Here is a 27,461-nt window from a genome sequence, read left to right as displayed (position 1 = left end):
AGGACTGGTGGATGGTGTGGAAGTAAGGCAGGGCCTGGACCTGCTCTCCCCACCCCCTCTGGAGAGACTAGTGACACAGTAGGTGCAAGCCTCATGCCATCCTTATGCTCAAGCAGCCCAGGGCTTGTGATTGCACTGGGTTGCTGCATCCGGGGTGGACAGGTGTGGAGGGGAAGAGACCTTTTGTCTTCTCCCCACCTTCCTTTTCAGAATGCGCAGTAGCTGAACACAATGTGGCCCATCACCTGGTTAAATATATCCTTTTTCTGCAGTGAGTGCAGGGATGTACAATGGCTGGCGTTTACTCTTCATTATGGAAAACATTCTAGTGTCTCTGCTTCCTGCTGAAATTAAATGGTTGCTTAGAGGGGGAAAAAACAAAATCAGTTTTCCCCAGAGCCTCACTACAGGGGCAGAGTGAAGGTTGTTTGGGTTTTAATTTAATTGGGTATTTTCATGCTTTCAAACGTTTGAGTCTCTTCCATTTACTTTAATTCTACATTTCCTGGGCTGCTAATGCATGTTTTCCCAATCATTACTACATTCCTGCAGTTTAGTTAACTCTTAACATACAGCTGACGGTGCAGATCAGTAACTATCTTGAGAGCTTTTCATCTGGGAATTTAATTTTGGCTTGTTTTTTGACTCTTGGGAATAGTTATACCCCATGCAGGAGGGAAGGAGTTTTTCATTCCCTGGGATGCTTTCTCCTCCCCCTACCCCCTGTGTGCCTTCTTGGCTCTTCAAACTTCCATCTTGCCAGGCTATTCAGAGGACTGAAGAGTCAGAGGTATGGAGGCAGATAAGTGGAATCCGAGGCCAGGGAACAGGGGAAAGGCAGGATTAACAGAAGGTTCAGCCCTCAAGACCTCACTTCATCCTCCCTTTGCCCAACCAAGTTCTCCTCATCAGTCTTGCATTCTCCCTGTTCTGGCTCCCCACATTATCCTTCCTCCCTCCCCCGTTCCTGAAGGGCTGCTATAGGAGCAACAGACAGGGCACCTCTCAGGATAACGAACTGGTTTGGATAGCCAGATTCCTTCCTCCTCTCTGGCTCTAGTCCATAAGGACAGTTATTCCTCAGTAATTATTAGCTGGGAAATGCCCCACAGCTGGTGCCAAGTATGTAAAAAGCCATCTGCTGCTGGGAACATGTGGGGTGAAAACCCATGACACACAGGGATGGGGGCAGAACATTACAGAAATGAATCAGAGACCAGACTGTGAAATAACATTGTGGGATGGGTTTCTGAATTTCATCCAACAAAGTCAAATTCACATCTATGAGTAGCAAAATACACTGCCCTGAAGTGCCCCTTCATGATGCAGTGGGGTGTGGCAGCAGGTCTGCCTCAAGTTCCCCTTGGTCTTCTACAACTCCACCTAGCCACCAATGCCTAACAAGCTGCTGCAGTGACTTGGTCCTATACCTAAGTCCACCCCTTTTGGAGGCAGTATTGCTCCTGTCTTCCCTCCTGAATAAAGTGCTCTTCTGCTCTCCCTGTGGGCTCAGCTTTTGCCCATCCCAGGCTCCTTTTCATATCTCCCCTCAACAGTGACCGATCAGCCAGTGGGCCGAGGGGGCCCATGCCCAGGGGCCAAGGCCAATTGGGGGGCCCTGGAAAAATGGGCACTCCTATGCCCCAACCCCCAGCAGGAGCACTGGGTCAGACGGACCGCGGTATGAGTCAAGAACCCCAGTCCTGGCAGAAGCACATGGTGGTGGGGGAAGTCCCAGCACCTGGACCCCAGCTACCGCCCTGGGCCTGGAGGAGCTCTAGCTCCCTGCCATGGTCTCAGGGCTGAGGGAGCTCTCACTCCCTGTCCTGGCGGCAGGGTGGAGGGGAGACAGCTTCTCCAGACTTGGGGTTGCAGTGGGTGGGGGCAGAAAGAAGCAAATGAGTTGTAGGGTGGCAGTGGGGGGAGGGGGGGCGGGGCGAAACAGAACAGAGCCGCAGGGGAATGGGCAGAATGGAGTTGGGCCACAGGCAGAAGGGGTGGGGAAGGGACCCCTCACTTGCTATGGCCCAAGGCCCCATGAAACCTTGTGCTCTCATCTCCAGTCAGCCCTTCCCTGCTGGACTTCCCTCCTCTTAGATCAACCCTGCACAGGCATAGTGAGGGCAGACTAATTAAGTGCCAGATTTTGGCACTTAAAGGGGTAGAACACTCTGTTACAAGGGAGAAAACAAATATGTAAAACAGTCGTTATGTGGAACAAAGTAATACTGATGAAAATCCAATTCATTTGACTGAAAATCCCGTAACTCAAACTGAATTATGATCATGAAGTCATTCAGATGTGTTTTAAGATGATAAATGGTTATGAATTTGGGTGTTTCCTTTCCAAATACCTGTGACATCTAGTGAAAGCTAAATCCCCTCTCACAGTCAGCACTGTTGCTGGTGTCAGCCTGACCCACATGGCATCACGCTGGTTGGGCAGTGAAACTAGCAAACTTCAGTCTGATTGGGAAATTCTAGAATTTCCTTACTGTGGTTTTCTCCCTTGTGTAGAGGCAGGCTCCCTGTAGCCTCAGGTTTTTAGCTCTTCCCACTTCACTCTGGTCTCAACAGTATCTACCAAGGTCTGATCCAATTCCCATTACAATAGCTGGATTATACTCTTGAACAGCAACAGCTAGATCCATACCTGACACAACTCCTTCAAAGGCAGCATAAGTAGATTTACACCAGGGATAAATTGGTCTCAAGTCTCCAGGTTTGTAGTTTTTCCCTGTGTCATAATGATGCCACAGTATTTCTAGCACCGTGATCCCTAACCCAGTTCTCTCATTTAGCATATTGAGACAGCATGAATATGATCTCATTAAAAGAGCTCCAGCCACCCACATTACATTAATACTGCCAGTTACTGAGAACTTACGTTTTCAATAAAGTGCTTTTCAAAACTTTGGGGGGTTTTCTTTGTGTCATTTTTCAGGTGCATTTCCCGCTCTGTGGAAGTTTATTAGCCCCCTTTTCCCAGGATCAGATTTTGTTACTAGAACAGTCTTGCAAGGTGTTGCATGACCTCAGCTCCCATCAGGCCCTTTGTCCTCTATAAAATGTGTCCAATTTGGAGTTCTAAAGCCCTCAGTTTTCTTTCCAAAGTGCAACATAGAGTTCTTTGACAAGACATGTACAGACTGGTACAATATATTATTCCTATATAGGGGTGGTTTTCAACCTGTGGTCTGCAGACCTCTTGGGGGGGCCACAAACTATGTCTAAGGGGGGGGGTCTGTGAAAGGTGGTTGTTACCACAGAACAGCAGTTTTCAACTTTTGGTCCATGGACCCTTGGGGGGCTGCAGAGTATATCTAACATTTCCCAATGGGTCTGCATCTCCATTAGAAAATTTTTAAGGGTCCACAAATGAATAAAAGGTTGAAAAATCACTGCTATACAGTCTCCCTTGGACAGCTTCTTCATACATTTAATTAAAGCATCTTGACTTTTCAGTAGTGTTTGCCCTGCACGAGACACAGCCAGTCAGCACACATCGTTTCCTTAATTTTCTGTGACTTCCTTCAAGTAAAGCCGGATGCTTTTCAGTTGATCACAACCTTCAGGAGATGAATTGGAATAGAAAAGCCCCTGCCAGCGTAATTTGACATTCCTTCAAATAAGGACCTGAGTCAGCTGTGGGAATACTCTGATGAGCTAACTTGTGGGCACTACAGTGGCAATTTGTTTGCATGACATTTGCCCTTGAATGTCGAGTAACATCCTCTACATTGGTCATTCCTTTAACTCCATCACTCCTAAGGCTATAACTAATGACATATCAAACCAAATTAATTCCTTTTGTAAATGGGTGCTACATCATATAAGCAAATGGTCTTGCACCCACTTACAGTATATGGCCAGTTACATTTTTATGAATGAAGAACTCCTATTAAGCTTCAGCAACAGCTTAATCTGTTCCAGGGAGAGGGTCATAGGCCTTGTCTACGCTAACGAGGTAAGAAGATCTAAGTTATGCTAGTAAAGTTATGTAAGATACGTAACTTAGACGACATAGCTTAGACAGACTTACAGCGGTGTCCACACCACACCATGGGAGATGCTCTCCCATCATGATGCCTGTCGCGTCTTCACCAGACCCACTAAATCTATGCCTGCTGCATCGATCGCAGCAGCACCAATATAGCCCACAGTGAAGACAAGCCCATAGAAATAAGAGATGGAAATGACTATTAGTTCATCTGATCTAATGCAAGATTGTTCCCCAAACTACCTTTGTAGAATCAGGGGAAATAAAGGTGATTTCAACACTCTCTCTGGGACGTATTTTTAAACTTGAACTCAACCTAAACTCTAAGTTTGTACTCTCAGATTTTGGGGCACACAATTTTGTACACATTTTTGTAAAACTTGGATCTGCATACAGAGACTGGGTCATTTCAAACCACATCTCAGCTTTGTCACATGCATAAAACTAATGAAGACTTGAACTAAATGCCTGTGGGTCAATCTGCTGCTCTGCACAAATGGAAAGTTTACTTTATTTCCCTATACCTATGATTTCACCTGCAAGAATGTTAATGACAGGATTCATTAGCCAAAGACTCCAGCATATTATCCATAGACAGAAGAGCACCATGGAAAGCCAGCGCCATGCAATTTAACATTAGGCACTTTACTTCAGAAAGAACCTCCATTACATTTTCACTATTGTGCATGGGAATTTTGTCCTTTAGCAGCCCAATAAATAGTTTGGCGAGCAACAACGATGGCACTTCATTTCGGAAATGGCCTTTTGTACTGATTAGAAACTGGTAGGTTCAGTTTTCAGCTGCTGGCCGTGCCTGGCTTTCAGGAACACTAGCTTGGAAATCATCTGTGCCATTTCTGGTGAAGGCATAGCTACTCCTTGAGTTTTCGATTGCGTACATCTCATTTAATTTTCATTTGCTTTGAAATGCATCCAAGAACGATCACTGGGGCTGGGCATCTGTGTTCTGCAGTAATTACAGGCATTTCTTTGTGGTTTGTTTAATGTGAGTCTGACTGAGAAATGGAAAATCTGGATATGGTTTGAGGAGTAGTCCCAACACCAAACACATTAGTATTAATCATTAATATTACTAGGAACTTGATATATCTGCAGATCTGTCTTGTCCTGGCTTAACCACAGAAGTAAATCCTGCCCGGCTAACTGTGGTGTTCTCTTTTTTATTTACATTTGCCAAGAAGTGTTTTTAGGACTAATGCCATGCCAAATTGTCATTCTCCATTCAGCTCTAGATAGTGCTGACTTATCTATGTCACAACTCGCAAAAGAAGGATGCAAAGCAGAATTTCAGAATACGATAGAAAATGCCTCACAGGCAGATATACCCACAAGGAGAATTTCATCACCTTCTCCCGAGCAGGAAGAGAAACCCAGTGTAAAGTCATCACATGCTTTTTTAGTAACCTAGTAATCCCCAACAAAATTAACTCAGCCATTCCCAATCTCTGGTGAAGAGAATGTTGCAAGGGACACAGTCACACACACACACACACACCCCTTTAGGGAATTACTACATAGCCAAACATTTTGGTCACACTTGTATAAAAGCTTACAGAAAACTTTAAAATACATCTTGTTCAAAACCAAGTTTAATCTTTTCTAGGAGATGCCTCCTCTCACAGATCAACTAAGATCGCTATCTATTTAGAATATTAACAACAGCAAGGAAGTTGTTCACAAGGAATATCAGCAAAGAAATGTTATAGCTCGCAAGAGATCTCTCTATAATTACACTATAGTTAAATGAGATGTATATTAAAAAATTGGATACATAAACACTAAACAAGAAAGGAGGAAAGCTACCTGCAGTGCGCATAATGATTTGAAGATTTGTGGTATCAGCCTTAAATCACATTTAATTTTAACCCTTAAGAACAGATTCACAACTCAACTTGAGCATTGAAAAACAGGCAGAGCCTACTGACCAGTTAAGCTGGGTTTAGTTACTTTGCATCTCCAAAGAAGGAGAAAGTATCTGAAGCATACTGGTGAATCTGGCTCTTAGTCTGCAATGGACTTACTGATTTGGGTTGTGTTAATGAGACTGGCCCTATCTAAAGGGGGCTGGGGAAGCCCAGTCATTGGGACCCAATGTCTGTGTTTTAAGGGTTCTTCCTGTGCTCCATCCAGCCTCATTTCCCCTGGCAGTGCTGCCTTGCTATGCACTGGAGTCACTGCAGCTGTGCCACAGGTAGCATTTCAAGCCCAACGCAGCCTGCAACTACAGAATCCAAAGAGCAGAGACAGCTGAGCAAACTAATAATCCATAAATAAGAATTCTCAACACATGGGTCCAACTTCCCTCATGCTACTGACTTATTACAACCCATAGAATTGTTGCTTGCAAATTACTGTAGAGGAAGGGTGGAGACTGGTTATGTTACCTCTGATATCACAATGTCTCACTAAGTGTTTCCTGAGCGGTTGACTTAATAGTGTTTGTGGCATATAATCGTAACTATTAGGTTATTCATCATAATTCTTTTGTCTAACTGCAACCTAATTTATTCAAATATTGTACATGCACAAAATTTCAGTTAATTTTAACTATATGAACAGTTCCAAGAGTCTGTTATTCCATTATTAAGGTCATCTTGGACAAAGAAGACTGATATACATAGTAAATTTCAGGACCCAAGTTTTAGTTAAAGTCATATCAATTCATTGATTTACTTGTAATCCTCAGAAATTTAGTTCTGTACACAAAGCGTGTGTGTGTAAGTTTCAAAAATACTGCCTCTTCCCCACCCTGCTTCAAGTGCAAAATTGAACTTCAGTCTTAACTATGAAGTCGTGACCAGTGCCTCCGTAATACTGAATAAAAAGCACTTGCATCAAATACCCATGTTTAGGGCCCTACCAAATTCACGACCATGAAAAAATGTCATGGACCATGAAATCCAGTCTCCCCCCATGAAATCCAGTCTTGTGTGTTTTAACCCTCTACTACACAGATTTCACGTGGGAGACCAGAGTTTCTCAAATTGGGGGTCCTGACCCAAAAGGGAGTTGCAGGGGTGTCACAAGGTTATTTTAGGGGGGGTCATAGTATTGCCACCCTCACTTCTGCGCTGCCTTCAGAGCTGGGTGGCCAGTGACCAACAGCTGTTGGCCCGGTGCCCAACTCTGAAGGCATCATCCCACCCCTAGCAGCAGCATAGACGTAATGTGGCAATACCATACCATGCCACCCTTACTTCTGCACTCCTGCCTTCAGAGCTGGGTGGCCGGAAAGTGGCAGCTGCTGACTGAGGGCCCAGCTCTGCAGGCCGGAGTGCAGAATTAAGGGCGGCAATACCATACTGTCATAAATATAAAGGGAAGGGTAAACACCTTTAAAATCCCTCCTGGCCAGAGGAAAAACCCTTTCACCTGTAAAGGGGTAAGAAGCTAGGATAACCTCGCTGGCACCTGACCAAAATGACCAATGAGGAGACAAGATACTTTCAAAGCTGGAGGGGGGAGAAACAAGGTGTCTGTGTGATGCTTTTGCCGGGGACAGAACAGGAATGGAGTCTTAGAACTTAGTAAGTAATCTAGCTAGATATGCGTTAGATTATGATTTCTTTAAATGGCTGAGAAAATAAGCTGTGCTGAATAGAATGGATATTCCTGTCTTTGTGTCTCTTTGTAACTTAAGGTTTTGCCTAGAGGGATTCTCTATGTTTTGAATCTAATTACTCTGTAAGGTATTTACCATCCTGATTTTACAGAGGTGATTCTTTTTTACTTTTTCTTCTATTAAAATTCTTATGGTAAGAAACTGAATGCTTCTTTTCATTGTTCTTAAGATCCAAGGGTTTGGGTCTGTGCTCACCTATGCAAATTGGTGAGGATTTTTATCAAACCTTCCCCAGGAAGTGGGGTGCAAGTGTTGGGAGGATTTTGGGGGGAAAGACATTTCCAAACGGGCTCTTTCCTAATAAAATAAACCTGGTTTCAGAGTAACAGCTGTGTTAGTCTGTATTCGCAAAAAGAAAAGGAGTACTTGTGGCACCTTAGAGACTAACCAATGTATTTCAGCATAAGCTTTCGTGAGCTACAGCTCACTTCATCGGATGCATACTGTGGAAAGTACAAAAGATCTTTTTATACACACAAACCATGAAAAAATGGGTGTTTACCACTACAAAAGGTTCTCTCCCCCCACCCCACTCTCCTGCTGGTAATAGCTTATCTAAAGTGATCACTCTCCTTACAATGTGTATGATAATCAAGTTGGGCCATTTCCAGCACAAATCCAGGGTTTAACAAGAACGTCTGAGGTGGGGGGGTAGGAAAAAACAAGGGGAAATAGGTTACCTTGCATAATGACTTAGCCACTTCCAGTCTCTATTCAAGCCTAAGTTAATAGTATCCAATTTGCAAATGAATGTCCTATCTCAGAGCCTCTCCTTCTGCCCCTCCACCCCCAAGAACATGATACAGTTCTGTGGTGACCTAGAATCCTATTTTCGACGTCTCTGACTCAAGGAATATTTCCAACACACCTCTGAACAACATACTAATCCACAGAGACCTCCCTACCAACACTACAAAAAGAAGGATTCTAGGTGGACTCCTCCTGAAGGTCGAGACAGCAGACTGGACTTCTACATAGAGTGCTTCCACCGACGTGCACGGGCTGAAATTGTGGAAAAGCAGCATCACTTGCCCCACAACCTCAGCCGTGCAGAACACAATGCCATCCACAGCCTCAGAAACAACTCTGACGTCATAATCAAAAAGGCTGACAAAGGAGGTGCTGTCGTCATCATGAATAGGTCGGAATATGAACAAGAGGCTGCTCGGCAGCTCTCCAACACCACTTTCTACAAGCCATTACCCTCTGATCCCACTGAGAGTTACCAAAAGAAACTACAGCATTTGCTCAAGAAACTCCCTGAAAAAGCATACAACTCCCCAACCGGCACACCCTCCGGGGACTGGGCATGGCATATCTGGAGCGCCTACCTTAGCATTCCCTGCTGAACAGCTGTTCTGGCCCAGTGGTGTTTCTTGTTATGATTCAGCTGTCCAGCCAGGTCAGAGTCCCACACGTACTGGGGTACCAGTAGTCCTACACAACTGTCAACTTCACATGGGACCTTCAGTCCAAGTCTGTACTCATTAGTTCTTCCCCTCCCCACCACCACTACAATACGGGGGGGGGGGGGTTACAGTAGTCCTTATTCCTTGTCAGCAGGAGTTTCTGCTCCTCCTTCCTCAGCAGTCTGGTAGAGGAACTCAGGCCATCCCTCTCTATTGGGTTTCAGTCCAGAGACCCTTGAATAGGCAGACAAGGCCCAACTGCCCAAGGGCTGCCCCCTTAGACCACTTCCTTGCTCTACCTTAGGCTTTGCCTCAGTCTCTTCATGGGCTCCCAGCATGTCAGTTCTGAAACATACCTTCCTGTAGAGAGGCTCCGTCGCTCAGCTAGCCCGCCCAGCTCTCTGACTCCCCCAGGCTTCTCTCACTAAGCAAGAACCAGCAATCTGCTCTCCTTCCGCAGTAGGGCCTAACTGAGCTAGGCTCAGGCCTTTTCACTCCTTCCTCCAGGCTTAACACCTACTGCAGGCTGATTGCGCCCACATGCCCTCATTAACCCCTTCTGACCCAGTGTGGGGTCGGTACACACCCATCACAGATCCCAGGTCTATCTCAGCAGGGTGTTGTGGGGAGTAATTAGTTAATGACTGTGTAGCTCTATGAAGATGCACAGCACTATTTTATTTTTAATTAGTTTGCAAAGTACTTTGAGCTCCTTTGATGAGAGGCTCTAAACAAACACCATATATAATCAGGTTATGAATTAATCATATGAGAGGGTTGGCTGAGGAGGTAAGGTACAGGGAGACACTCTACTGCCTTTCTCTTAGGCACACAGAACATGTATGGTCAGGTAAGACAAAGAGAAAATAGAACAGCACTCTGAATGATACTTCTAAATTATATTGAAACTGAAAATTTAAACATGCTGTAGCAAGCATATGCCTTGGGCATGCTGAAAACCATGACACAGAGGCTTGTGCTGAAATTCTAGGACCTATCATCATCTGGTGTAAATTATCATAGTTCCACAATGCAACTATGACAATTTATACCACTGTAAGGCCTGTTCTGTTTGTTTGGGGGAAGACTCTAGCCCCGTCTCTTCTCTTCCCCAACCTCCACGTTCCTAGGGCGTACAAGGCCATGCATGCAAAGGGAAGACCAGCTATAGGGAGCCCACACAGCAGTAGGCAGATCCAGTAAGGCCTATTTTTATGAGTAATGGTTGCAGGAGGACAGCATCTATATCTCTTTTAGATTAAGCAGCCATCTACGCCCCATCCTGCTCTCCTTTCAAATCAATGGCAAAACCCCATTTGGCAGGTCTGGGCCTGTAGTTCATAAGTGGGGAATAGGGTTGCCAATATTGGTTGGATGTATTCCTGGAGGTTTTGTCACATGACAATCTTTAATTAAAGATTATTTTTAAATTCCTGGAGACTCCAGAACAATCCTGGAGGGTTGGCAACCCTAATGGGGGGCAAGCTAACCAAACTGCATGAAGGTTTCTGTTTATCAGGATTACACAAGGTCAGAATGATGTGGACTGTACAGTGCGTATTCTCTCTGGGAATTCTGCCCACTTTGATCTACAGCACAGCAAGGCCCAAGTCTTTGTAACAGGGTTTTGTTTGGAGTGTTTTGTTTTAATCAGTCCTCCCCCTACCAATGCAAATTGGCTGAAAAGCAAAAGAAATAGGAAGTAGAAGTGTTTAAAAATCAGCAATAAATGCTGATGTAAAAAAGAAGTGCAGCTATAGGAGCGTGAAGTGTGTCTTTTAATTATAAAATTCAGGTATCTTGAAGTAGGTAAATTTAATCATCTAACTGGCATAGTGCTGCCACACCACGATTTATCCAGTGTTGCTGAGGCTGGTCTGAAGGGAGCTCTATTGAGAGAACAAAGTTAGTTGAATGCCCTGTAGTGGACAAGGTACCTCTTCTTGCACTTGTCTTGTAAACAGGGCATGAGTAAATGTTCTCATGCAGAAATGCTGAACTTTCTCCAGGTTTCAGCCAAATTACAGGCATAGAATCATAAAGGATTTTTGGAAGCGATTCCCCAATCTGCATGGTTTCTCTGTCCCAACGGGCACCTTCTAAAAAAAGTCCTTTCACATATGCCCCATCTTCTGGCATTTCCTCCAAGCTGTGTTCCTGTCTTGTCACCTGGAATGATTAAATAATTGGCTTTGGTCTCCTTTTATATCCAGAATATATTTACTCAGTGAAATCATAATATCTGCGGTGCTCAGATAGCTGATTAAGGGCCTGATCCAAAGCCCAATGAAGTCAATGGGACATTTTCTTTGGCTTCAATGGATTTTGGATCAAGCCCTACCTGCTTCTCTGGTGTCCCCGTCCTGCAGTTCTTAAGGAGACCCAATCTATCTTTTGTTCATATTACTGGCAAATATGCTTAAATAAAATCGTATGTATTACCGAGTTTTCCATCATTTTAGTGGCATTTGTATAGTTGTATGCACAGGGGGTGAACTTCACCTTTGTATAGAGGACCAGCATGAGGCCTGTGCACTAATTAAATGCCACTTAAGCCCTCGAAATAGGACTTAAGTGGTGCATAGGTCTTGTGCTGGCTCTCTGCAGAGGCATGAATTTTACTCAGAGAACTTATGATAAGAATGAATGAATTAAACAAAAAGATGCCTTGGTGATCACACAATTAAGATACCAAAGGAAAACTGCCAAAATATAAAAGAAGAAACTAATGGCACTTAACCCGAACAGGGCCCAGGCTAAATACTCCTGCAACAAAAGCAGGGAGGCAAACAGCAAAAAAACCCAAACAGTACGCTCAATCATGTGCATCCTCTGCTACTAACAGGAGTTCCTTCAAACACTGATGGCTACTTTCCTCAGAGGGAAGTGATTGTAATAAATCCCCATTTTTGCACACAAGATATGTGACCGAGACATCTTCTCATTTGTGTTTCCCTTGGTTTGTTTTCAGAGCACTCACCAAGATAGTTTTTTAAGGCCATTTTTCTAGCATGTGGCAAGTCTCAAACACAGGCTTTGATCGTGCACCATTGCAGTCAAGGGGAGCTCTGGCAACTGACTTCAGTATGAATAGTAGGATCAAAATCATGGAGAATCCACAACAATACTTCTAAAGATAATGTATTTTTCCAGGCCTTAGTATTTCACAGTCTGCTCATTATCGTAGATAAGTATATAATGTTCTTTGGACTCATTATTTTCACCTCTTTCTCTGCAATCCCAATAGCCCTGAATCCCTGACTTAAACTATTACCGGTTTATCGCTCCAAGATCCTGTTTTTTCCATTCAGCATTCATTCTTCTCACTAGTTCTCTAATATTTTTCAAACTAGTGTCTCCTAGCTAAGGGATCAATTAAGTAGAAAAATAGCCTCTGGTGCTTCTGGCCTCTGAAAGCTCTATAGGCACTCTGGTCTCTGCAGCCTCAGAATCTATTTCTGATTGTTCATGAAAAGCGTTCCCTCTTTGACAAGGACCCAGTTCCACTGTAGCATTCCACATCAGTTCCCGACTCCCCAGACAACAGTCTCCCACTCCAGCCAGTATGGTCACAGAGTAGATGCTGACGGCAGTAAGAATGGGACCCTCAGGCTGTAAGCTCACCAGGGCTGAGATGTTGGGCCAGGAGCAGCGGCACAGGAGCTAGCAAACAGAACTGGAAATGGGAGTTTGAATAGGTGTTTGTAAGAGGAGTTTGGGGAAGGGAGGGGTGTTGTGTTCTGTTTTTTGTTTTTTTTTGTGGTTTTTTTTTCTTTTTCTTGAAAGGAGCTTAGGCAGGAAGGCTATGACAGCTACTGAGGCAGCAGTAGTAGTGACCCAAGGAATGGAAGGGACAGTGAAGGTGACTGGATGTGGAAGCTGCAGGATGTACATTATCCTGGAGTGGGTACCTGAAAAGTGTTTTGTTTGAATGAAGTGCCAAAGCTGATGGAAGAGACAATCCAAGGTTTGGAGATGCAGGTAAACACTATGGTTGAGTTTAAAAGGGGGATTTGAGCAGATGATGGAGGGAAGGCGAGAAGAGGCTCAAGGGAAAACTCAAGACTCGCAGACAAGTTATTTAAGCGTCAATGTTGATACAAGAAAAAAATGGATATAAACTGGCCATCAACTAGTTTAGGCTTGAAATTAGACGAAGGTTTCTAACCATCAGAGGAATGAAGTTCTGGAACAGTCTTTCAAGGGGAGCAAAAAACCTAACTGGCTTCAAGACTGAGCTTGATAAATTTATGGAGGGGATGGTATGATGAGATTGCCACAATGATATGTGGCCCATCTGCAACTGCTAGTAGCAAAAATCCCCAACGGCTGGGGATGGAGCACTAGATGGGGAGGGTTCTCTGAATTATAACAGAGAATTCTTTCCTAGGTGGTCTTGCCGACGTTCTCAGGGTTCAACCGATCGCCATACTTGGGGTTGGAATTTTCCCCCAGGTCAGATTGGCTGAGACTCTAGGGTTTTTTTGCCATCCTCTAAAGCATGAGTTACATGTGACTTGCTGGTTTAAACTAGAATAAATGGTGGATTCTCTGTAACTTGAAGACTTTATATCATGATTTGAGGACTTCAGTAACTCAGACAGAGGTTATCGGTCTAATGCAGGATGGGGAGGGTGAGGTTGTGACCTGCAATGTGCAGGCAGTCAGACTAGATGATCACAATGGGCCCTTCTGGCCTTAAAGTCTATGAGTCTATGGGATTCCAATTTCTGTTACACTGGTGTAAATCTAAAGTGACTTAGGTTCACACTGACACCCTAACATGTCCCCATTGTCTTGTCTGTAAAGTGTTAGCTTGTTTTTGTTCGTTTCGCATAACACATGTAAATGGTTTGTATAAATGAAATTCCTCCACATATTTTTACCTCAAATTCAAATCCAATATGATCAATTGGGATGGTATATTTTCTAGCATAGTTCTGTGAAACACCTGTTAAGAAGGACTGAGTAAAGTAGAATCCCGATATCCAAAATACGTTGGGAGGCCCTTCGCTGATCCACTCCTAAATATGAAAATATATATATATATGTAGATATATTTATTAGCAAAACCCAAAACATTTATTTCTTTAGATTGTAAAAACTTTTCAACCCTATCTTGGTGCTGAACACAATGTAAAACATTTCTCCCTACTGAAAAGTTTAAAGTAAAAAGCTGAAAATTGTACATTGTCACTACAGAGTAACGGCCAGATTGTGAAGTCCTTATTCACACTTTTGAGCAGTTACTCGCATGGATAATTTCAAGAGGATTGCTCATGAGTAACTGCTTGTGAATGTGTGTAAGAAGTTCACAAACTGGCTCTATCTGGGAATTATTAAGTAACCCAAACTGAAGTAAATCCTCTCATTCAGCTTTCACACATTGGTCCCTGAGATGGATCCACACCAGTTTTAGTATACCTGGAAGAAGGCCAAACGTGTAAGAAGATCAGACACGTAGCTGCCCAGGGGTTTCAGCGATGGATAGGATTTGGCTGCCCACATTGGTGGTACTTTGCCTCCGAGCATGCTGTTGAAAACATCCTCGAGTTCAGACGACATCAACACTTGACCTTTGATAGCTTTGCCTAAATTGACAAGACTGCTCCGAACAACTTCTGTAAGCCTGCAGATAAAGGGGAGATTGCCATTTCATTACTCACTAAACCTCTGGTCCAAAGCCAACTGAATTCTATGCACTGACTGCCATTGACTGAAAGCGCTGGAGAGTATTGAGAAATTTCTCACTGTATATGTAAATACCAAAACTATACTTTGGCTATTAACTTCTAGGAAAAACTTACAATAGACCAGGGAAATTAATTAACCATAGCTTTAAACTTTAGATATGAGTTGAAATATTGTCATATGCTGGGAATATAGGGGACTGAATGACTCAGAGGATTCGTAATAAGATATGTAGTCTTTCACTTCATCATCACTCGTTCACATCTGGTCCACGTTAGCAGTGACTAAAAGGTAACTGTTACTATCAGATAACTGACCATCAGGAAGTCGTTTGCTGCAGCTTTCAAATATTTTGAATCTGCTCTCAAACAGCTTTTGTAAAAGAAGTTTATTATAAAATGCTTGCAATTGTCTAAAGCTTGTGACCTGGTGCTGATCATGAACACAAACATTTTAGCACCTTTCAGTTTTTGTAAAGTCAAAGAAAACAGGCGGCCCCACCTGTTGAATCTGATAAGTTCTTGCCTAAGAACTGTATTCATGGACTCCTCATAAAGCACTGGGTATTTCTTCATTACTGCTTCCAGGTTAAAGTCATTTGGTAATTTGGACAGGATGTCCCGTGCCAAATCTTCAACAGTTTCCTGAAATCAAGAATGTGCAGAGAATGAGGAAGTTTTTCAAATGGCTTTTTTTTTGTTATTGTTGCTTTTTACAAAACAGATTTCCTCAAATATTGCTGTTTCATATGCTTTTGCTTCACTGAATATTTGTATAGCTATTTATAGATAATATACAAAGGCCCTGTTCCCCACATTATTGGGGAGCTCTGAGCAGGCCTTTCAATTTGGTCTCTTTGAGAGGGAGACCACTTTCTTTTCTTAGTGAGCCCTTTACCCATAAAGGTGATTGAATCCACAAGGAGTCACTCAAACCCACTCCTGGCCCAGTAGTCAGAGGTGGAAGTGGCTGACTCCTCTAAGCCATAAGGAATGATGCACTAAGAATGCCTCCCTAAGATGCTTCCTTGACAGGGGATTGTTTGGATCCCCAATCCCCATTACCTGTGGGGACTTGCCACCTCCACCCACTTGTCTAGGCAGAGTCAAAAGCACTCCACTGAAAAGCTGGTTGGTCTCCTGATTATCTTTAGTGATGTCTGCATTCTCATGAAGCCCAAACACTTCTGGATGTGTTGTAATTGGTAAGCTTCTTAAGTAGTCAATGTAAGACTGCAAGGAAAACATGTAGTTACCAAAAATGTGTATTTAATAACATTTTTTATCAATCGGTAAGTACAGCCCAGCTTTAATGGAACATAATGAGAATGTAATACACAGTCGGTCATGTTCAAACACATGAATTCCCAACTAAAAAAATCATTGCTTTGCATAATCCAAGCAGACAAATACAAAAGCTTTGAATATTTCAGAAACTAATTTAGGACCTGATCTTGCAGTCCTCATGTAAGTATTGAGTTTATCTAATTTTCTATACTAGCTAATGAACTCCCCAGCCTTACTCAGATTACGCTGTTGAGATCAGGAGCCAAGTGCAATATTTTAAAATGTCGAAAGAGCTAGACCTGGGCAAACCATGCTGTCGTGATAAAAAGGGCCTGCGGGAGGTGTAGAGTCCCCCTGCATAGTGTCTCTGCAGCCTGACCCTTCCCAGCTTTGCAGCACCACAATGGCCCTGAAATAGAAAACCTGCACAGATGTGGCATCATTTTCATTTATAGGAAACAGAACACTGTAAGATCATCACATCTCTCATCAAGTTGCATCAGAACATTAAGTGCCAGTTCAAAACTGGTGAGTCTGTATTCTGTGCATATAAAGATACATTCTGACACTCTTTATGATCTAACATTTTTTTGTTTCCTGTACACAATAATACACAGCAGTGTACTCTGAGATTTTTATTCTTAAAAGTTCACATATAAACTCAATGACTTATTAGAAGGAATTTCTGTCCTTTATTTCCCTACCTGGTATGGTCCATGTGGTGGTATATAGTAGTCATCCTCAGGTGAAAGTTTATACTTCTCCTGTTCTATATCTTTATTATAGACTATGGAAAGAAGTGACAGGAGAAGACGCCTGTCTTTGTCATCTGTTACTCTCCCACCATAGTTACATTCCCCTGGGAAATTAAACAGAAAACAGGGCTGAAAGAATGCATGGTTATTTATAAAGATGTAATAAAAATGGCTTACATTAAAGAATTTCTCTGGTAAGCTGAAAACCATGACAGGAACTATCTAACCCAGTGTTGCTCATGCTGTGATCTCTTGACCATAAATGGTGTGGGGGACACTTCCAGCTGGTCTGGGAAACTCCTTCTCTCACAATGATGAATCATGTCATGCTTCAAGCAGTGATACTTCCTGCTAACTGAACCCCGTCTTTGGGGCTCGTTTGGCCTTTCCATTTTCCAGAGGCTTTATCTGTCCAGCTAAACTCCAAAACTAAGCACTTCTCTACCTGTATAATTGCTTCCTGTCTTTGGTATAAACTCAACCCTGACTATATGTCTGCGCGATGACAAAACTGTAGAGACATAAACAAGCAAGAAGAAGAACCACTCTGCAGAAGGACCTGGAGAGATTAGAACAGTGGGAGCTGCAGGCAATGAAGAGAGATTTGGTCCTAAGAGAACAGAAACTTTTATACCAGGGAAGAGGAAATAACAGCTTAGGTACAAAGTGGGGGGACATAGCCCAGCAGTCACACCTGTTACATTAAATAAGTTTATTTTCATATCTTCTTTCCATAATACTATCCCAATATTACTTTTCATGTAACTAAATTCTCTATTCACTACAAAGAAGCATGAAATCATGTTTTGGAGGTTGGGAGGGGAGGTGTCCATGAGCAGGCCTTTAGCTGAAGAATGAGCAATGTCTAGGTGACTGTGACTACCAGGAAATATATCAACTATTTACAAGGCACAGGGCAATCCACAATACCTTACAAGTGAGGCGGATTATCACACTCCCTGGCAAATCTCCAGCACTGAATATGTCATGCTCTGATGTATTGCTCAGCCAAGGTGATAGAGATGCCATTGATGCTTTTGTTTGACAAGTATTAAACAAAGCCCAGGAGTTTTTCTGGACCACGAGTAACCTTTCTAGCTATGCAAAGTACAACAATGATCTAGTTATTCAAATCTTATGCCTGGGGGTATATACCTCTTGCCTGGGGATGGAGGGGGGCAAGAAAGAATAACTACGTGGAATCTATCCCATGTATCATGGACCGTCATTGTATTTATGATGTTATCATTCATCACCTGAAGTTATTTTTATCAAATACCCACCAGTACATTACAGAGTGCCACTTCTATACCTGTTAGATAGGTCAGAGCTTCAAATGGGATTTCTTCATACTCATTCAGAAACATCTGGATCTGTCGCATACTGATTCTAAGATCAGATTCATTGAATTCATATGGAATATTCCAACCTGTTCAATTAAAAAAAGACACCTGATTCAGCGGTATATTGTCCTGATAACTGTGCTTAGAAAGTAATGACATTGGTATGAAGTTGTTATTACAGAGTAACAGCCTCCTGCCACTAGATCACCACTCAGTGAAGTTTAGGCATTTGCCTGAGTGTTTACTACCCAACTTGGAGATAGCTATCCTTAACAATATTCTATCCCAGTGCAACATTATATACTTACTTACTGCATTCCAAATAATTAAAGATGTGCCTATAGGTCCTGACATTTTGACACTGCTCACAACTGAAAAGCTGTATTCTAATAGATGTAGGAAACAACTGTACAGTGCTTTAGCTGATCTGAAATCAGTTAGATAGCAAGACCATAGGAATTCTGACTGATTTCAGTGTTTTAACCTTTGTGACTGACTGAACTTAGACTGTTTATCAATAAACAAATAGCCTCCTTCTACCAATCTAACTGCTGTGCATTTAAATAGGTACAGTGGTTGCTACTAAAAAGATAATGTTTAACAAGAATTACTACTTATCACATAGTGGTATCAAAGATATGGAAGTTATTTTATATCCTAAGTACAGGGAAATGGTAACATGTAAGGTTAACTCTTGGCAGATGTTGTCTTTTTAATGGTGATCATTGTGTCATGTATTTTGAATAATTCTGATCTGAATAAAACATAGTCCATATGTTACTATATATCAAACCAAACATGCAAAACTGTACCCGCTTAGTCATCTAGGATAGGTATCTTTCTCTGACAGAAAAGTCAAATATTTGTCTTTTATCATCAGCTGCATGATAAGGTAGGTGAGTAGATTGTATGTATAGAATGATTAATTTTTATGACAAGTTAGCAATGCTGTGTTAAGCATACAATGTGCATGCCAAGTTCAGACTTGGTGTAAATGGGCAGAACTCCATGTAAGTCAATGGAGTATATGACATCTGAGTTTGTCCCTAAATATTTTTAAAACAACTTTTAATTCCACACAGTATTTGCTGGTCATGTAGGACTTATTCACAAAAAAATGAAAAACAAATCAAATTCTTATGTATGTTATGTGCTTGGGAATTTTCTTTGTATGGCCAATTAGCTGCAGCTAAATAAATTCAAATGCTACACTAAATGAACATGTGCACTAGTTTTGCTCGATAAAAAAAAATATGAGTAAAATTCAATTTCTATTAATAAAAAAGGTAAATAATTTAAAATGAAAACTTGAATAGGAGTTGTTTTTGACAAACAGATAAACAACTGTTTTATGCAGAAATGTAATAAAATAATAATTAATAACAACACAGCAATTTATGACAACATAAATACATTCTAGGTTTACTTTGCAAGCTCCCAGTGACTTCAATAGCAGTTTTGTCTCAATAAGAACCTCAGGAGTCAAACCTGTGTGTATTTATAAAGCCCAAAACCTCAAAATAGCTTTTCAATGTTGCTTCACTATATTCTGTGCAATGCTGACACACACAAAAATTCACAGCCATCATCAGATAACATGAGCACCCTCTTCTCACAATGCTGGAGGTAATGCTTCTGGCTGGCGTTCTGGAGGCAAGAGTGAAGTAACATATTGCAAAACTGCTAATGCTTTTTAGGAGATCTGCAAAATGATCCAAATCTTACCCAATGGGCCAAAATTTTTCCTTTCTTGAACCAGGGCATGGAAAAAGCAAAGTCCAAAAAGCAATTTTTGCCACATTTCTTGTTTTTGGCAACTGGTAAAGAATGCAGGATCAGACACTGGGTCATTGAGGTACGATCGTAGGAGATTTGCTCTAACCCCTTTAGGAGGTTCATTGGTCATTTTGATGCCATTCTGGAGAATACTGACAGGAAACTTTTCTGATGGATAACTGGTTAACCATAATCTGAACAGGGTAAAGACAGAAACATATTTGATTAAATATCCTCAGTCTTGAACTGCATCAGTTTTAAACTTTATTAATATGAGTCAGTTGCAATCTAAATATATTTTTAGAAACAGATGTGGATTAGATAAATTGAATATCTACATAGAAAAGATGGTGTCTCGATTTACATATTGCTATTTTCTCAATGATACTTAATTATTCCAATGTGATAATTATTCATGTAACCTTTTTATTCCGTTTTACTAGCAGTCCTAATTTATATTGGAAGTAATCCCACAGAAAATGGAAGAATATTAAAGCTTCTACCTGAATTTTTCATGGGTATTCTCAGGCACTATCATTTCTTCACAGATTTTCTCCAAAGCAGGCATCCAGCTGGTTGCAAGATGGCAGTTTTGTAACACTACCCAAGTTCCATCAATGATAGCCTGACATATCATTTTTGCTGCTATTGGACCCTGGCCCTGGCCAAGTGAAATAGTCTGAATGCTTGTACCTCCCATGCCAAGATCATCAGCAAACTTTAACAAACCTATTATAGAAAATACAATGCACACAAAATCTTTTAGCAAATAGATCCATGTTGCATATGTCATTTTTATAATGAGAAACACCATTAAAGGTACAAATGTTAATCTGCATTCTAATCAGGGCTGGCTCCAGCCTTTTTGCCGCCCCAAGCAGCAAAAGAAAAACCCCAACTTGCCGCCGAACACGGAGGCGGAGTGGTGGTGCGGCCGCCGAATTGCCACCGGCGACTGAAGAGTCACGTCCTCGCCGCCAAATTGCCGCCGAGCGTGAAACGCATTGTAACGGAGCGGATGCCGAATTCCCGCCGCCACCGCCGAGGGCAGATTGCTGCCCCAGAGCCTGATGTCCTGCCACCCCTTTATATTTGCAGCCCCAGGCACCTGCTTGGTTCGCTGATGCCTTGAGCCGGCCTTGATTCTAATAAATTAAAAAAAAAAGAAAGCTAAAAGTAGTTTCAGGTGGTATATGAGACTGAGTCTCCAGGCAGTTGCTGTTTTTTAGATGTAAATTACTCCCAATTTAAAGAGTGGTGTAAAAGGGCCTTAGCATAAATGAGACTCTGGCCTGAAATCTAAATCTTGTTAAACCCCTGAAGATCCAACAGAAATTTATTCATTTCATCACCATTATAATTTTCCCCCACAGTTTCTCCCCCTATTTTGGTATGTTTTTACAAGATAAAGGACGTGTGGAAGGGTAAGAATGTTTGAAATATGAAGCTACTACTACTACAATTAATTTATTGTACTATAAAAGGACTGTTTAAATGAAGGAGCCCACATTTTATCATGCAAAGATTTCAGTTTAAAATCTTTTTTTTAACCTCACCTGCCATAGGATCAGCACCTGGTGATAATACAAAAATCAAAGGTGCACAGCAATTGGAATCATTGTAACTTCCCACAAGGTCAAAAGTGGGTGGTTCTATATAGGTTCTTCCCATATTTTCTGTGATGAAATCCTGCATTGCTGGAATGATTTTATCAGGTCTTAAACACCTTAGAATGATCATACGATCTAGCCCTACTAAAGTCTTCCATACATTGGGAAATACCTCTTCCTGGGGCTTTGCAGAGTCATAAATCATTTTCCACTTTGAAACATTCTCCCTTACATGATCCATCAGTCCATGAAGGTTTTTTAGACTAGATGCACGTACTATCTCAGCCCATGATTTGTCAGTCAACCACTCTGGGGCTGGGTTGAGGTAAGGGTTATCAAGAGCAACACCCCCTGTCAATAGGAACCGCCAAACCTCATCATCTATTTTATCTTCTCCTTTCATTATTCCTATAGTCAGGAGGAGGGAGAATAGTAGTTTATCCTTCTCAAACAGTGAACGGCAGACATTATTGTAGATGCTTACTGTGAAATGTTCAATTATATTCTCAATTCTCTCCTTTAGATCATCACTCTTTTTGCTATTCGCAATGGATTGAATGTACAAGTTAATGAACCAAATTAATGAATACTGGTACATAGGTTCAATGTTTGCCAGATCAGAAATGCAGAAGAAGAGAGTTGCTGAATGAACAGCTACTGGTTTGTAACCCATTCGAGTAGCATCTATCTGCATTTCAGTTACAGAGGCAATTTCCTGCTTTTCTGAGATTTCTTCAGATAGCTCTTTGGATGAAGACAAAACCTTAATTGCTGTTTCATCTTCTAAGATGTTTCCTTCTGATTTGGAAAGAACCTCAAGGATTTTATCTTCTATCTCCTTCAGCTGTTTCTTATTGGCTGCACTTTCTATGATCAGTTTATTTTTCTTTTCTTCCAGCTCAGGCTTTTCCTTTGCAGCTACAATTCCAAGAAGTTGGTCCTGAAGACCTAGTGGTGTAATCATGAAGTTGAGTAGACAAACTTTCACAGCCACTTCAGGAAAATAATGAGGATTCCTTAAGCGAGTTGTCATATAAAACTTGAAGTCTCTTGAGTATTCAATTATATTTTCACCTAACCTCATGTATTCCACACCCTGTTGCTTGAATGTTAGCTTTAGCAATATAGGCTCTATGAAAGCATCTAGTTCTTCACCAATATTTTCAAGCAAGACTGGTGTTCCAAACTGGATAGCATTTTCCAGTGTCCTCACATAGTTCGTATCAGAGAGTTTCATAACTGAAAGCTTGTTAGCTTTCTCCATATTTTTTATCCACTTGTTGGCTTGCCTTTGAGGATCAATCATTAAAGCCCATCTTCTTGAGTTAGAAACAATTACACCATTATCAATCGAAAATGAATCAACTGGCAATCCAGCAATCTGCCAGGCACGGATTTTGACAGGATCCCCTAAAGTATTACTGAGACTAAAATCATTGGAGCATGGTATGTGCTTCTCCCTGCATAGAACCTGCCATTGCTTTTGGCATTCAAGGCGATAGTCTACGGTAAAGGCTCCCAAATAAGCCACTGTTCCTGAAGATAACAAAACATCACCAGTAAGATCTGTGTATCGGATTCCCAACAATCGTGCAGCTTCTGTCCACCTATCTTTCTCACCTCCAAGTCCACTAATCAGCTTTTCAGCCCTTACCAACTTTTGTGAACAGATTTCAATGTTGTTTTCTAATTCTTTCTTCCGGTTATTCATGGTTTCAAACTCATCATTCAAAGCTTGGAGACGGTCCATTACATCCTTAAGTTCTGCACGCTTTGTATTTAGCTTTTTCATTTGAATTTCAAGTAAACCTTCCGCCTCCTTAAGACGCTCACGTTTTGGAGCAACCACTTTAGCTACACGGTCATACACCTCCATGGCTCTAACCCATTTGCATAAGCCTTCACAGGCTGATGACACATTTTTTATGACAGCTGGCTGAAAATCTGGATGCTGAGTAAACCTCTCTCTGATCCTCTTCATTACAGCAGGAGGAATATTATCCTTGTCGTATGTCTTTAAGCTTTCAAGGAATTTCAGATCTCCTAGAAGCTTTCTAGAGATTCCCCAATAGTCTTCTATCATTTTACCTGTATTGCACATAAATCAAATCAGGCTTAAATCATAGGTATTCAAAATTAAAATACTTTAAACAAAGATATGAAAAAACTAATACTAATTATCTTTAGGTTTGTGCCATACAGCTGCAGTTAACAAATTTTAGAAAAATGCTTACATATAAAAATTCAAACAAGGACACAGCATCATTAATCTGTGTCGAACTGAAATTTAGTATGCATGTACATTAACAATACAATAATTTTAATTTTAATCTGCCAAAAGCAAAGGGGAGAGAGAAACAAATGGTTATAAACATTTTTTGTGGTTGACTTTTATTAAATACATCCTATTCTGAGGATTTCCTTCCTAATTTACATAATAAAAGCAACATTTATAACTATTAATTCCTAATTATTAAGGGATAAATTGTGGGTGCACTAGGTAGGCGAGAAGGTGGTAAAAGGCATCTCTTCCCCTCTTCCATCCAGTATATTTATGTGTGACCCAATACTAATCCTATTAATCCCCATGTGCAAAAGGCTGACTAGCATGGCTAGTGATGCTCCACAGGTCCACGGGGAGTGGTTATCTAGGAGTATGGCACAGTCTGGATTCTGACCTCCCCTACATGCTTGGTAGTGTTTGGCAGGTGGTGCTGGAGGGGAGCATGCAGGTGTAAGGTACAATAGTGCAGCATGCTGCACCAGAGCTCTCTGAGGCATCCCTCCTGCATCTGCAAATCTTAGCTCGGTGTGAATGTAAAGCAGAATAGGTGACCGTGTCTTAGCTTGGACACAGATGACACAAACAGTCCCTAAGCTTTCACAATGATATTATTACCGCTGCCACTTGGATCAGGTTTTCTCTCTGGTTTCATTCCTTTCATTACACAGATACTCTCCATAACGAGCTTGACAGGGCCTGGTGGATTCTGCATGGCTTTGACAAGCGAGATGTCTGAGGGGTTCAGGGTATCAAGAGCAGAGAGTGCAGCCTCTAGAGCTGGCATGGCCTCTGCAAGATCCCCTTCACACTCTTCCTGCAAATACATTGAAAGAATTCTTTAATCCTTTGAGTTGCACAGTCTGCTGTAAACTGACTGACATGAGCTGAGAGATGCGAATGTGGCATTAGTGAACCATTTGCAGTTATAATTAACTAGGAACAATGTACATAGCAGTACATTTCAAGCAGAGATAACTATTTTAATAATCTATCCTGACAGTTTAGTGTATTACTCTCTACACAGTCATTTTAACTGCATCTCACCACCATGTTCCTTTTTACAGTTGAAGGCCCAAGGGATATCTCCATTTCACCATTTAAACATCTTCAAAATACTTCTGCTGACTTGTTGCAGGTGCTGAGAAATGGGGGCGGGGCGGGGGGTAAGAGTAACAGATCCATGGGACTTCAGAAGAGTGCTGAGCAGTTCATTGCTTTTACCATGTGCATGTTACTATTGCAGCAGAATGCAGCATATAGCAATAACTTCAGAGATAATCCCAGGTACCAGCAGTTGTATATGTTTTGCGTTTCTGCAACAGTTGAGACAGTGCTGGAGATTCTCACAATCTCTCATGGAGGTCTTTGTGCCACCGACATCTGGTCATGGAGATATTCCCTTTGAGGATGTTTGCTCGTGGCCCATGACTGAGCCTCCTGGGTTACTATCACAATATAAATAATAATAATATTTTCATTCCCCATTAGTATGTATACAGGGTTCTGGATTAATGACTTGCAACTCCTGGCCTATATACAAGAACGTCACACACAAACCGCTGCAGGACAAACAGTTTCCAACAGCATGGTGGGATACTATGTTGGGACACCTCATCGACTAGTATCCAAGACTTAATCTTATCCTTGTAAAGCACACATCTCACTTTTCTCCTACATTCATTAGAGTGAATAGAACATTAGGCTTGCTGGGCAACACTGTAACAAGACCACATTTTTTGTGGGCCTGTCTGCTACACCAAGGGTATGTCTATACCGCAATTAAAAAGCCACGTCTGGCCCAAGCTGACTCGGGATTGTTGCGCTTGGGCTAAGAGACTGTTTAATTGCAGTGTAGATGTTCGTGCTCAGGCTGGAGCCTGGGCTCTATGATCCTGTGAGGTCAGAAAGTCCCAGAGTTCAGGTTGCAGCCCAATCCCAAATATCTACACCACAATTAAACTGCCTCATATTGCAAGCCATGTGAGCCTGAGTCAGTGGGCATGGGCCAGCTGCAGGTGTCTAATTGCAGTGTAGACATAGTGAAGAGACTAAGGGTGAAATTCTAGGGTCTGCAGAAGGCCCCAATGCTTTGGAGCTACTGCAGTCCCAGTGCATGGGAAATGGAGGTCTGAGAAGCTACTCCTGCATGCTGTAGAACTCAGGAACACTAGCACAGAGTGGGGAGTGGGGCTATGGATTGGCTGACAGAGTGACATGGCATAGTAATGTGTCCACAAACTACAAACATCATAAGACCATAAACCCCACATAAAGTGGTGGGCCTGGCATACCATAACCTGCTGCTCCAGCTTAGAGGCTATGGCTCCTGTCTGCAGATAGCAGCCTCAGAGTAACTGCACTATAAGCTCTGGGGAGGAGATTTCTTCCTCCCCCACAAACCTCTATATAAAACCTGTTTACTGGGGCTTATTCCACATAAATAACAATCCCAGAAAGATACCCCCTCCCCGCCCATGTAATTAGGTCCATCTCTTTCTTTACTCAGCTGCATAAGGGGACTAACTTTCTCTTTCAGGAAGATCTGAGATGCACCTTGCATTACGTGTGCAAGATGCACGTTGAAGTCAGGACTGGAAAAAGGAATTCTGGGAGCACTGTAGAATTATTATCTGGCCATCGCTAAATACAGCCAGAATAACATTTGTTAACATTATTAACATCTCAATCATTATCTCTTGTGTTTTTGTTTTTTTAATTGCATTGTTAGGAACTTGGGCCTCACCTGTAAAGTACTGTGCATCTATCTCCTCAACCCCCATTTACTTTGACTGGAGACAGATGCAGTATCTCACAGGGACAGGCCCTTGTAAATTACCTTAATAGCTTGGGAAACAGCTGCAGCATCATTCGCCTCCTTTTCATCTGCAGATACTAGCTCCTTCTTTGCATCTACTTCGATCGTTTCTTTTTCTATCTGGATCATCATTTTCTCTGTTTCTGCAGAGGTTTGAATTAGTTCAGGCTGAAGGGCAGTCAGCTCCTTCTGCATTTCTGCAACCTAGTGATGATATTCCGTGAGAGAAATCCTGGTAATTTGCATGTGTATTTCCTGTCTCAGTGTGATAGGTAGAAAATGGTAAAGATGTTACGACACATAGTGCAATTTAAAAAAGGACTCTCAGCATACAAATCACATTTTAAAAAGTAGCCTTCTTGCCTATTTTACTGAGATCTCCTCCTGTTAAAACTGAAGCAGATTTTTAAAATCTAATGTGTTTTTCATATTTGTAATATCTTTACTTTTTGCAATTCACTCAGCCTGGACACTGAAAATAAACTGATCAGTTTTGCTTTCCTTATAGTCAGCTAGTGGACCCCAATGCTCCCCTCCATTTACATGCATGGATGAGAATGAAATCCAGCATAAACCAGGCAAGGGATACAGAAGTTGGAATAGCAGCAGATTCTTGGGGTGCTCTCCTCCACTAGGGAAGTGCACAGAAGTAGGAAGCCCCTTTGTTTTGCCAGGGTCTGTTCCAGGAGCAGCAGGGAGAAGAGCTGGGAAGCTGTCGAGTTGGGGGCTTGGTGGATTTCCTAGTGCAAATCTCCTCAAAAGGTAATGCTCATTCATGCAACAGTAACTCCCTTCCTGCATCTTCTTCCCCTTTTGAAAGGAGGAATAGGCACAGGCATGCACAGCCAA

General features: G+C 42.0%; 1 protein-coding gene across 1 annotated transcript in view; it reads right to left on the bottom strand.

Annotated features, from left to right (window-relative positions):
* Positions 1 to 10,820: 10,820 nt before the first annotated feature.
* DNAH3 (dynein axonemal heavy chain 3) overlaps positions 10,821 to 27,461 on the bottom strand; it is a 107,556-nt gene continuing 90,915 nt past the window's right edge. The window contains exons 51-62 of the mRNA XM_073362223.1: positions 26,634 to 26,816; positions 24,413 to 24,611; positions 21,460 to 23,601; positions 20,407 to 20,632; positions 19,853 to 20,097; positions 18,097 to 18,213; positions 16,734 to 16,888; positions 15,808 to 15,975; positions 15,245 to 15,387; positions 14,477 to 14,681; positions 13,939 to 14,076; positions 10,821 to 11,221 (exon numbers count right to left, since the gene is read on the bottom strand). Of these exons, the coding sequence (XP_073218324.1) occupies positions 10,868 to 11,221; positions 13,939 to 14,076; positions 14,477 to 14,681; positions 15,245 to 15,387; positions 15,808 to 15,975; positions 16,734 to 16,888; positions 18,097 to 18,213; positions 19,853 to 20,097; positions 20,407 to 20,632; positions 21,460 to 23,601; positions 24,413 to 24,611; positions 26,634 to 26,816 (4,275 nt within the window). The 3' untranslated portion in view covers positions 10,821 to 10,867. The remainder of the gene's footprint in view (positions 11,222 to 13,938; positions 14,077 to 14,476; positions 14,682 to 15,244; positions 15,388 to 15,807; positions 15,976 to 16,733; positions 16,889 to 18,096; positions 18,214 to 19,852; positions 20,098 to 20,406; positions 20,633 to 21,459; positions 23,602 to 24,412; positions 24,612 to 26,633; positions 26,817 to 27,461) is intronic.

Source organism: Lepidochelys kempii, chromosome 10 (genome assembly GCF_965140265.1).
Source record: "Lepidochelys kempii isolate rLepKem1 chromosome 10, rLepKem1.hap2, whole genome shotgun sequence".
Lineage (NCBI taxonomy): Eukaryota > Metazoa > Chordata > Testudines > Cheloniidae > Lepidochelys > Lepidochelys kempii.
This window is presented reverse-complemented; position numbering and strand designations above follow the sequence as displayed.